General features: G+C 49.6%; 1 protein-coding gene across 2 annotated transcripts in view; it reads right to left on the bottom strand.

Annotated features, from left to right (window-relative positions):
• Positions 1-10088: 10088 nt before the first annotated feature.
• Positions 10089-12757, bottom strand: part of CARMIL1 (capping protein regulator and myosin 1 linker 1) — a 198818-nt gene continuing 196149 nt past the window's right edge. For both annotated transcript variants that reach the window (XM_054190029.1, XM_054190030.1), the window contains one exon: positions 10089-11151. In XM_054190029.1, coding sequence (XP_054046004.1) covers positions 11015-11151 — 137 coding nt within the window. In that variant the 3' untranslated portion in view covers positions 10089-11014. The remainder of the gene's footprint in view (positions 11152-12757) is intronic.

The following is a 12757-nucleotide window of genomic DNA, read 5'->3' as shown; positions in this document are numbered from 1 at the left end:
TCAAAGACCATCTAGTTCCAACCCCCTGCCCTGGGCAGGGACACCTCCCACTAGACCAGGCTGCTCAAAGCCCCATCCAGCCTGGCCTTGAACACTTCCAGGGATGGGGCATCCACAACTTCCCTGGGCAACCTCTTCCAGTGTCTCACCACCCTCAGAGTAAAGAATTTCTTCCTAATATCTAATCTAAATCTACCTTCTTCCAGTTTGAAGCCATTATCCCTTGTCCTATCACTACATGCAGCTTTCTTGTAGGCCCCCTTCAGGTACTGGAAGGCTGCTATAAGGTCTCCCTGGAGCCTTCTTTTCCCCAGGCTGAACAACCCCAACTTTCTCAGCTTGTCCTCACAGGAGAGGTGCTCCAGCCCTTTGGTCATCTTTGTGGCCCTCCTCTGGACCCGCTCCAACAGGTCCATGTCCTTCTCGTGCTGAGGACAAGCATCCCCGTCCTCACGCGCCCTCAGTGCTGGCTGTCTGCCCCAGCAGAGAGAGGCTTTGCTTTCACACAGCAGCAGAGCATGCTTGCAAAGTGGGAAAAAAAGGAGCAGAGATGATGACCTCCTCTGCTGCTTGCACCAGCGACGCCTTTGCTCCTCCCCAAAAAAACCCTCCACCACCATATCCTATAGATGTAGGGGCCATCCCCCTGTATCCCACAAAATGGATTTAGGGGTCTTAGGGATGGAATTGCAAAAATTTAGCTCAAAGTGACGGGAACCAGGTAAGCTGAGAGAAACCACAGCCTCCGGTGAGGACATGACCGCCCCGCTGCATGGCTAAAATGGGGTTTGGCTTCTCCAGTTGCTTTAGGTAAAGCATTAATGAAAAGAAAAAAACCCCAAAGACAACAAAACAAACAAACGAAAAAAATCAACAAACCAGCTGAAAGCAAGTTTTACTGGTTCGGCAGGGCTTTCTGCAGGGTACCGTAAATTTGAGGAGCGTATTGAACCGTGGATCTATTGCCATTAGTGTTAAAGCACCAAACTGAAGACAGCGCTGTGTGTGCAGCTCACGTACCAAACCCAGCAACCGCTCTGCCTCGGCTTATTTCCTTAAAGGAATAAATAAGAATTGAAGGTGGGCAGTATTTTAAAAAGTAGGGAATGCTTTTGATTAAGGACTTCTCCTTTGGCTGCGTTTTTGCAGTGTGCAGTAACACTCAAGGCAGGAGACCTCAAATCCGTGTTTTGAAAAGCTGAAAATGAAGGGGAAAAAAAAAAAAAAAGGAAATCGAATTATTTTGCTTCAGAGCATTATGGATTTTTAAAGATACATATTTTGAAAACCACACCATTGTCCCATAATTTTCTCCCTAAGTTCAGAAATGGCTTTAATGTAATAATACTTGACAGGATGATTTTTTCCATTAAGGCTTTGTGATGGCAAATCATTAGTTCAGATGTTTCTTTTATTGGTTTATTTTCAGATTACGGCAATTAGGCATCAAAGAATAAAAAATATCCCTTTTTTTTTCTTCCCATGTGAATCTGTGTGTGCAAAATAGCTTTGAAAAAGTATAAAAATAGCTATTTTTCTGGAAAACTTGTTTCCTCTGTGATCTGCAAGGCTCCTTAAAAAATGCAACCAAAAATTTGGGGCATAGAGAAGTAAGACTCACTAGGAGGTGGAAACGAACAGCTTATTCCTGGTAACTCTTCCCTGCTTTCAGCTCAGGCAGTCTCGTGTTGGTGGGTACCAGCCCTCGCTCTCCCGCTCCGGGAGTTTCCAACCAGGCTTCTGCACCTTCCCAGGCTCCCCGACAGGCCTTTCTCTTCCACAGTGCCCCTCACCCTTCCCAAAATCCTGCCTTGAGGAGTCCCGTAGAGACATTCTCGTCTGCAAGAGGAGAAAATACCTTGGATACACCCTGACTCCGGTGACATTTGGCTCTTAAATGATGGTGCTTCAGTAGGTGCCTTGATCCTGGAAGCTTTTGCATGGCCATTACATGGCGCCGCTGTGGGTCGGGGATTCCTCCAGCTGGGGGAGACCAGCAACGCTGTATTATTTATCTGATACTGATAACAAACTAAAAAATGGCAATTTTTCCTAAGTAAGGAGCGGAGTAAGGAGCACATGGCCAAACCCCAGGCTGGGCTAGCTTTGTAGAAAGGCTTAATCAAGCAACTGTAAACGGGTAAACATGCATTAAAGTGCAGATTGTTGATTTGGAAACAGAAAAAGGGGCAGCTGACAAATGCCTCATTCTTTGGGCCGGACTTGAAGTGTTGATACCACACATTTGGGTTTCTGCAGCCAGAATAGGGAACCAAAAAAAAAAAAAAAATTCCAATAGATGCAGACATGGATTTATAAATGGAAATAACTTCCCTTATCGAATGGCTTCAGCTACCCTCAGCTTCGCACTGACTGGAGACACCGAGGAAGCCACCGCTGGCACCCACCAGCGTTTCCTCCCGTGCTGAGCGTGTGCTTTGCAGGTAGTTTGGGTCCTGCAGGAAGACCAAAACCGCGTCCTTGGTGCGACCCCTTTTTCCCCAGCACCTGATTTGCCCCAGCGTGGTGGGAGGCGAGGGTGCCAGACCCGCGGCTGCGCGCAGCTGGGGCTGCGGAGGGTGGGGACAACGCGCTGCCGCCCGGCAAGGGGTCTGTGAGCATCCCAGCAAAGCGAAAATGCTGGGAAAGCAGATGAAAGACAAACTGAAAGGGAAACAAAGTGGAAATAACAGAGTCAGTGAATCCCCCTACCATTTGTGTGGAAATCAAGTCCGAGATAAAGCTGTCTGCTGCAGAAAAGAAATAGACTTTTCTTTTTTCCAACCCCACGCCCAGATGGGCGCAAGCTGCTTATTAGCGGCAGATCCCAACCCACACCTTCCAGTGTAGATGCCCTCCCCCCTCCCTCCCTCCCTCCCTCCCTTTGCCCAGAAAATCCCACATCCCTGTGCCAGGCTGGATGCTGTCTCCATCCTTTCTGGCTCAGCTGGTGCAGGGTGTGGGGTGCAGGGGACAGTTCAGGTCCCGGTAGTGATGGATGTGATGTGACATGAGGACAACCATCCCACAGATGTTCCCATCCACAGATTCCCACCACGGCCAGGTTTTTCCAAGCCTTCCTTGTGCAGCCTCCCCCAAGACTGAGAAGCATAAGTAAGTCCTCTGTCCTCTTCCCTGCTCTTGGGCCAGAAATGGGGATCCTATGAGTGTTACGGGGAGAACAACCACCCCTTTCTCACTGAGATGCTGCTGGAAAGGAGAGGTTGGGACTGAGGCCATCAGATGGGTTCTAAGAAGAGATTTCCCAAAGGAAAAGCTGACATTTCCCCCAGCCACACACTGCTCAATGCTGCCCAGCCAGGGGCTGCAGTCTCAGTTACAGTTAATGACTTTCATTATTTCAGTCTTCCGCTAGAATTTAAAGTCGTCTGAATAAAGTGGGGGCTGTACAGCCTCCATGGGGCCTAAGCAAGCAGGAAGGGAAGGAGGAACCCCCAGAGTGGAGCTGAGCAGAGATTAGAGAGTTAACTTTACTCCTCCATTCAGTTAAACCAAATCGGATTTGCCAAGCTAGCGGCCCCTCTCCTGCCTTCTCTGGCCGGTATCAATCTAATTTAAATGCTCCTTCTCCCACGCAGCTTTTCTTCTCCTCAATTCAACTTACTGGAAAAGCAGAAAAAACAGGCCCTGAAAGGGTCGGGGCTGGGGTCAGCTGGCAGAGCTCATCGCAAATTCCCAAAGCAGCATCAGCACAGTGGCATCGGAGCGAGGACCCCGCCACGGGGCTGGGAGGGACTGTGGCAGCATCCCTGCTTTCACAGCAGGCTTCTCAAACACGGGTGCTTGGAACCCACGTGCCAAGAAGGGCAGGGGACTGCTGGAGAGGGTGCAGCAAAGGGCTACCAAGATGATGAGGGGACTGGAACACCTCTCCTATGAAGAAGGGCTGAGGGATTTGGGTCTCTTCAGTCTGCAAAAAAGACGGCTGAGGGGGGACCTTATCAACGCTTATAAATACTTAAAGGGTGGGTGTCAGGAGGATGGGGCCAGGCTCTTTTCAGTGGTGCCCAGGGACAGGACAAGAGGTAACCGGCACAAACTTGAGCATAGGAAGTTCCACCTAAACATGAGGAGGAACTTCTTTACCCTGAGGGTGACAGAGCACTGGAACAGGCTGCCCAGGGAGGTGGTGGAGTCTCCAACTCTGGAGACGTTCAAAACCCGCCTGGACGCCTTCCTGTGCAACCTGCTCTAGGTGACCCTGCTCTGGCAGGGGGGTTGGACTAGATGATCTCCAGAGGTCCCTTCCAACCCTGTGATTCTATGATTCTATGATCTAATAAATCTCCAGGACCCTGGTGTAGGGGTGTCAAAGGCAGGGTGGATTTCATGTCAGGAAGAGACTGTTCTTGTATCGGCAGGAGCCTCTTCTTCAGTTTGCTGCGGGATATGGCATAAGAAATTAAGTTTTGCGATAGCACAGCCCTTGCAAAGACATCTTTAATCTTAAAAAAAAATTGTATTTTCCCCTTCATCTGCTGCAGAGACACTCACACTGTTTTCTCTCTCTCTTTTTGAAAATACAGGGTCTCACTGTTCAGCTTCTTGGTGCAGATGAGCATCGTTGCTCTCACAGCAATTTCTCCGTGGCGCTTGGCACGGGGGGAATTTGCACCCCCAGGGCAGCGGCAGCCCCTGCCCCTGCAGGCTCTTTGCGGTGCAGCAGGAGCAACCAGGGGTGGGATGTCCTGGGGTGGGGGCGAGCCGGCAGCCCCAGGTACAGTGGGGCAAAAGGACTTGCCACAGGCTGCCCAGGGCAGGGCAAAGATGGTGGTCCTGGTTCCCACCCAGGCAAGTTCCTCATCCCAAGGACCAATCTGTCCCGAACACAGTGGAAAATGGAGTCACTTGGTTTTAAGAGATATCATTTAAGCCTGCAGAGGCAGAGAAGCTGATCCCTTCACTCTTTTCTCTTCCTCCAAGCCTCACACAAGGGGCAGAGTCTCTGCCCTTGCGCTGCACCGGGGCCGTGCGTACCTCTTGCCACCAGCTCTGATTTCCTCTCCCCTCACCGCATATGACCCCAGAGCCTCCAGGATGTCTCATGTTCCCCCAGGGATGCTTGGACACAGTTACCCCCCCACACCCCAGGCCACTTTCTAGGGACTTGCCATCAGCTTTTATACCCCTTGACTTGTTTCACTGCCCCGCAGCTCACTGTGAGACCTCACTTTGGCATTTTTTTCACCCACGTCAGATGTCTGTTCCCAGGTGTGGGGGGGAGGTGTGTTCCCCCTGCTGAGGAGCTCCCATCCCAATGGTGTGTCACACATGGACCCACATCCTTTGCTGCTGAAGCTGGCACCGCTTAGCTTCCTCTCTCAGAGCCTCAGAAGGACAACCCAGGAGCGTTTAGCCTTTCAGCGATTCTCAAAATAACCCCAAACATATAAACAGCCAAAGTAAACGACTGAAACAAACCACTGCCTCCAGAACGAACAATTGTCTTCAACACCCCACAGCCCTTCTGCCCTTGTTACAGCCCGGCCACGTCCCAGGATGAGGGGCACCCTCTTGAGGACATGCCTGCAGCCCCAGTGCCTTCGGCTGAAGTGCTCTGGGCAGTTTTCCACCCATTTTTGTGTCTCAGGGGATTAGGATGGGGCATGGGAGGGGAGCACGAGGTGGCAGGAATCCCACGGCCAAATCCACTGAAGCCTCGACCCTGCCAGCAAAGCCTCAAGGCTGGAAAACTGCCCTTCAGAGCTGTGGAAATCTCAGTTTCACAAAGGGAAAAGAAGATTTCCACGTGCAATGATCGGAGCAGTGTTTTAAGCCGCTGGCTGTCGGCAGTGCCTGCTGAAGTGAGGCGCAGTCATGGCCTGAGGGCCATGGAGCCCGACCTGTTTGATGAAGAGGGTTGTTCTCAACCAGAAATGAATGTACCCCTCTCTGCCCCCTGGGGAAGTCACCCTGCGGGCTCCTGCCCTGCCTGTGGTCACGATGGCGTTGGAAATGTCGGATGCTGTCGGAGGCTCAGGTGGAGAATGACTTGCCGTGGCCCTGGTGAGACGCTCATGTTGGGATGAGACATGAAGCACTTCATGAGGATGGGCACAGGGATGAGGAGGAAAGCTGGGAAGGTGCCTGGCAGGTCCTCCTATGAGCTCTCATATCCAGGATGGGGAGGTGGAGGTCAACCCAAGGCACCGCTTTTCTCCCTTTAGCAGGACAAAAGTTAATGTTTATGTGACAGACTGAAGGCATTTTAATTATGCTGTGAGCAGTTTGTAACCTTGGAGAGACTTGCTGGCAATGCCGTTGGGGCATCCAGAGGCATTAGGAGGGTTTCGGCTGGGCATGGGCAGAGCAGCGATGCTCTAGGCACAGGCTCACTGGCTCCCTGCCCAGAGCTACGGAAAAGGCTCTGGGAGGGAAAGATTCAGACAACTTTTGGAAGAAAGAGAAGGTCATCACCATGTGTTCACATAGCTATTTTCATCCTCCCCATTTACAGACTTTCTTAGGACAGGGAAAGACCGCTCTGCTTTCCAGGCCCGATTAGCAAGAGTCTGGCATGAAATGATAATCTCTGGTACTCACCTGTGCTGTATTTGTAAGAGATCCCCTGGGCCACAGCTGCAGGAGAAGCGAAGGACAGTGTCGCGACCTGAAACCTCCCCCAGCTTCAGCACAAGCAGCAGATAATCCCGAGAGGTGGGATTTGGGCACAGCCCACCCAGCATTCGCATCCCTGGGCATGGGGAAAGCAGCACGGCTGTCTCATGACCACATGCGAACAGCATTTCAAACGATAGCAGAGCTTTCTGGTATTTCTGGTATTTTCCTAGAAAATGTTTCTCAGTAGCTTTTTTCCCCCCCCCCCCTTTTTCTACACAATAGGAGAGAGAAATTGTCTCTGCATTAATCGATTAATAAGCAGCGGCAGCAAGAGCTCGTGCCGATGGCAGCTCCCAGTTAAGTGCAGTGGGTCGCGCAGATTTGTGACTAATGGGCCACATCGCTTCCCAAATCACCTCAGCCTGTCTGGATGGCTCTGGTGGAGGGGGGCGGATTTAAGACGATTGCTGTTCCCATCTTAGGAAGCAGCTATTTACTGTTGTTACTGCCCGCCAGGGAATACTTTAAAATGCTCAAAATCTATCAATCAGGCTGATTTCAACCTCCTTTAGCAGGGGGTGGGAAGTGGGGCCCTGCAGACGTGGTGTAGAGCTGTCCAAGTCCATGCAGGCAGTCACAGCCCTTCTCCAGCCCATCTTAGACGGGGAGGTGGCTCCTGCTACCTACATCATGAGTGAAATTCTTCAACAGTGATACCTGAAAACCAAATTTAGGAGCAGAAAAAGCCTGGGCAGCATCCTCCAAGAGCTTCTCGCCCCTTTTTTCCAAGGTTGGATCAAGTAGGTGCAGCTCTGAGTAGAGATGCTGGCACTAGGACTCCTTCCACGGCAGCATTTCTAACAGGGTGACCAGGGCTGCTGGGTCCTTTGCTCCAATTCAGTTGTACAGTGCGTGTGCTTGTGTGCATGGAGGGATTCAGAGGCCCTTGCTGTCACCTCAGGTGCTGCCACCCCCCCTCACTGCCACCTCCAAAACCAGCGTATGCAACAAGCAGCCACTGTCTTGCCTGAGACCAGTCATGGTCCAAGCACTAAACCATTGTGTCAGTCTCTTGTCCCAAGTAACAAGCGATAGGACAAAGCCAGGAAACAGCCTCAAGTTACATGAGGGGAAGTTTAGATTGGATATTAGGAAAAAATTCTTCACTGAAAGGGTTATCAAACATAGGCACAGGCTGCCCAGGGAAGTGGTTGAATCGCCATCCCTGGAGGTATTCTGAAGACGGGTAGACGTGGTGCTGAAGGACATGGTTTAGTGGCGGTTTTGGCAGTGTTAGGTTGATGGTTCGATGATCTTAAAGGTCCCTTCCAACCTAGACGATGCTATAACTCTATGACATAACCCCAGCTGGACCCGGTGAGTCCCTTCCGAGTGTCCAGACCACACAGTGGTTGCAGAGATGCCCTCAGCTGCGAGAGGAGGGCTGGTGGCATGCCCGGGAGCAACCCGCCTCTCCTCCTGTGCCAACCTCGGCTCCCACCACCTGCAAAGCACGGAGGTGCTCAGGCAGCACCCAGTGTGGGACTGGGAGGAATGCAGAGCATCAGTGGTACTCAAAGATGCTATGGATGCCCTGAGAGAACAAGTAACAGCACTTTTCTTCAGTCGCACCACTAGCTGATCTCTCTGTTCAGCCTCCCAGGAGCTCCAGCCATCTCTGCCATTGGTGTCCCACCAAAGCAGCTGAACATGGCTTCTGGGCTGTGCCCATCACCCTCCCAGGGCAGCGCATGGCCCGGGACAGACTGAGAGCACGGGGGACCGACGAACCGCTGAGCATCCGCAGGGCAGCTCAGGCAGCCGGGAGGCAACAAGGGAAAGGAGGAGGGTTCCCCCAGCCGCGCATCTGCTTCAGAGGGCCCACGGCCAGGCAATGCTTCCCCTGTCCCCCGGAGCTGTGACCCCCCCAAACCTCCCAACTGGCTTGGCTTGGCACCAGGGTACGGTGGTTGCTACTTCCCCGATACACGCCGGCACTTACCCAAGGTCTCTATGGGCTAAAAATATTGAAAATAAAAGTCACTATTTCTTAAAAGCAGCAGAGGTACAACGGGGGGGCTCTGGATGCAACGTGAGTTCTTTGCAATGGGGCCGACAGCGCTGGGCTCGCCAGGCAGACAGATAGTAAAGAAATGAGAATTATCGCTCCTCCCCACACCCAAAACCACACACGCAGACAAAAACAAGCCCCAGGTCTCCAAGAGCTCACACGAGCACACCCCTAAAGTCGTTTCTCCACCACCCAGCCTGCCCACAACACGCTGATGGCTGGAATAAAGACTGGAAAGGCTTTCCATAACTAATAACAGAAAAACATTGCTCTCTAAGGAAATCTTTATACTCCAGCAGACAACTATTAGAGCACTGCAGCTTTTCTTCTCCCTGTGTTTATCAGCACAAACACTTAACTTTCTCCACAGCATTTCAGACATCCCCAGATTTGGTTTACTGGCCCCAGGGTGACAGGCACACACTACTGCCGTGCTTTCTCACAGTGGGACCAGTAGAACAAATACTGCAAGTGACTGGTGAGAAGGACGTCAAGCACAAATAGGAGAAATTCTCAGCAGCTGGAAGTCAGAGTCTATTTTTTTTAATTAATAGTAGAGACCTTGCTGTTAATTGTCTTAAATTCACAAAAATCAACAAAAATCAGGCAACCTTTCTTGTAGACTTAAGACTTCTTGGACAGTTGTGTTTTCCATGTCCTATGGGAATGAAAATTGCAGCAGACTTATGACTGGATTATTTTTCCTTTCTAATAACGAGCATCTCAAGTTTTCCTTTGACATTTTGCTTTTATTCTTACTGATGCCCAATAAATCAAGAATGTGAAAATGCAGAACTGTCTCTTAATGATTATAGACGAGTGCAGAATTTCAAGACAGTGCAAACCCCATGGTACTTAGGTACGAGTCCCCAGCCTTCAGGAACTCTTTTCCCCACTGCCTCGTACCTTACTTTTGAGATTTAAACCTCTACAAAGTGTTTCTAAAAGGTCCTGGTATAAAAGGCTACCGCCTTGACATAGCAGCCCTTTATTCTGCAATAGGAGAAGTGGTGATAGTGAGTATGTGCACGGGGATTAGATGGAAGGTCACTTGACAGAGAGGTATCTGAGCATTTCCACCCAGGCAAGAAGCCACAGCAAGGTCAGGGCAGTTGCTCTTGGGAGAGAGTTCCCAAAACCATTTTGTCCTGTCCTGTGGAACCACAATAGAGAATTTCGATAGCAGGCGTTTCTCGCTCATGTGAAGGCTGCTTTGCTGAAGACCCCAAGGGAGGAGATAAGCAGAGAGATCTTCTTTCAGTAATTTTACGAAGATGAAACGCGTGCGTCCCTTTCAGCAGGAGCAGGCATTTCAACTAGAAGCAGAAAGATGACATGGGTTTTGTCTTAACTGCACACTTTGTCTACCTGACACAAAGCCATCATTCAAAGAGCAGAGATCATCGGACCAAGAATAGCGCCACAAAAACAAAGATTAGTATTTCAGTTGTAAAATCATTTTTTATTGTTACAAATATACATATGAATAAAATCCCTTCGACCTGTAATGTAAGTGGGTAGCTGTGAAATTTGCACCCCCTCCCCCAAAAGCTGAAATATTTTTACAGATGCCAAACTATTTTTTCTCGTAGAATTACACATTGAGAGGAAGCTAATATGCAGACAGAACTGAGGAAGGCCTCTAGAAAACACCAATATTAATAAAATTTCAATTGCCCTCATTCCAATCAACTATATACATTAATATATGAATGTGGAAGCATACCATGATTATACATCATCCAAATCCTTCTCTGTTGTGCTTTTTGACGGTACACAAATGTAAGCGTTGGAGCTTTATGTACAGTACGAGAACAGGAAGAAAGAAGCTCCCTATGGGAGAATGTAAAAACCATACCCAAGCATTTTAATATATATAATCTATACAAATTATTTTATTAGTGTGCTCTTTTAATATAATTACAATGTGCAATTGCATACCGCAAGAATATATTTATAGGTAAGTCACGTGCAGATTTGACACATTTACATTCAGCAGTACAACACATTACCTGCTGTACAGTGTATTAGTGTAAGACAGCGTCCAGTTAATTTGTTTTGCTTCCTAAATGCCCTAACGCAGGGCACTCTTTGTAGCTGCTTCAGAGAAATTCAAGTAGAATACACGAAAGAATTGCTGGCTTTAGCAAAGGCATGGAAAGGAACGTCTGCATTGTACAGAACAGAAATTAAGGACCGAATCAATGCCAAGTGAGTGTATTGTAAATCACGATCGGAAGATCAGGTTTTCCACATGGAAATGTACCTGTGGTGAAAGAGCAGCTGGCTAGAAGGGCTGTTGATTGCTGTACCCTGATTGTTATAAAAAGCTCTTGTGCTACGAAGCACTTGTACTGATTGCTAAACAAAAATAAAATCTTTATCTGCTTCTTCGCCAGAGTCACTGGACTTGCTTCCCTGATGGCCGTCTTTACTTAAGGACCTCTGCTTCAGTTCCTGGAACTCATGAGACTGCTGCCCAGGGCTTCTTTTTGCAGCTGTATAAAAGAGAAATAGGTCTTACTAATGATTGTAGAAGAGACAGGAAGAAAAATAATGGAGGAAAAAAAAAAAAAAAAAAAAAAAGAGTCATTCACGCACACAGGACCTGCTCCTGCTCCCACTGAACTCATTTGTACTGGGTGGGAGTAGCATAGGTCCATTAATTCTTCAACCCAGAAAAAGGGGAGAGAGAGAAGAGAGAGAGAGTTTGAGCAAATTTTATTCCACTGTTGGTTGGCAAACAGGCAAACTTGAAATATGAAACTCAGTACTTCACTGTGACACGGATAAACCTTACAGTTAGAACCGGCCTGGAGACTTTCTTCTCATCCCACCACTTCAAAACCAGAACAGCATTCTTTTTTCCAGCTGGGCTGGATCTCATACGATGCACTCCTGACCGCCCAGGTGGACATCCTTGCTGGCACCCCTCACACCAGCGGCACACATCCCAGGCACGTTTCCCTGGCAGGACACATCGATATTCTCCCTTTTGACTCAGCTGCCTTAATCAGGACAGACATTCACCTTGGCACCCAAGTCACCTGAACTGCTCCCTCCCTGCCCCACCAGGTCCCCGATGGCTTCCCTGTTCCCTGATGCGGGGGACACCCATGGCTCTGAGCCCCACTTGCATCTCTTGCAGCTGAGACCACGAGCTCTGCACCTCACGGTGCTCAGCAGCGGGGAAAGCAGGAGGACAGACACACTTCCCATCATCTAAATGCAAACAGTACCCATTTTGTTCGCCCAGCACTCCAAAATCTCGGTAAGGCCAGGGTTTTCCCCCAAACCTACAAGCTTTGAAATAAAATGGAAAGAAGGTTGTAAAACCTTGTTAAGATTTCTGATCTAACCGGTCATCTACAATTGCTATGGTAACAAGAGAGTTATTATACACACCGATGGGGGTGACATTATGCCCGCATTAAGAGCTTTAGAAATCTCACAGTTCCCATTAAAATGAACCTTTAAACACACAACGTCCCTTAAGCGGGACTACCTGGCAAGCCATCTCACTTCACCCCCACAAAATTATACGTTACAGTTACGAGACCTTCTCTGCTCCACCATTTCGGATAAGGACCTCCGTCCGGCTTTGACTGGCACTGATCCTTGCACCACCTCCCCTTCCCCACCGACAGCGTCACCGCAGCAAGGGACAGCCCTCCCTCCCTGTCACCGGCGTGCAGCTCCGGCCGCAGCAGGGGCCGGCAAGGAGCAAGGCTGTCGCTGACGCATCTCCGCCGCCCTTTCAAATTGTGCCAGCAGGTGTTCGGGTCTGCCAGGAACGTGGAAAAATGCAAAGAGGAATCCTGAGGGAGCTGATGTCAGGGATACTCCCTGTATCCCTGGGGATACAGAGCGATTCCCCAGGCAAGCGCTGCTGCATGAAATAGGGGGCAGAAAGCCCTGTCCCTTTTTCGTTTGGCACAGACATTTTCCAGCTCTGGATCTCTGCCGTGATGAAAGTAGAACGGACACATGCAGCACGCATCTTGCAGAGACCCACCTCCGCACACATGGCATATTCGCTACACAAATAGTTCTCCCGAGTCCAAAATACCTGTTTCCTTATTTGTGCCAGCCAAAACATGGGAG

The sequence above is a fragment of the Rissa tridactyla genome, chromosome 2 (genome assembly GCF_028500815.1).
Source record: "Rissa tridactyla isolate bRisTri1 chromosome 2, bRisTri1.patW.cur.20221130, whole genome shotgun sequence".
NCBI lineage: Eukaryota > Metazoa > Chordata > Aves > Charadriiformes > Laridae > Rissa > Rissa tridactyla.
Note: the sequence above shows the minus strand (reverse complement) of the source record. Positions and strands in the feature narration are given on the sequence as shown.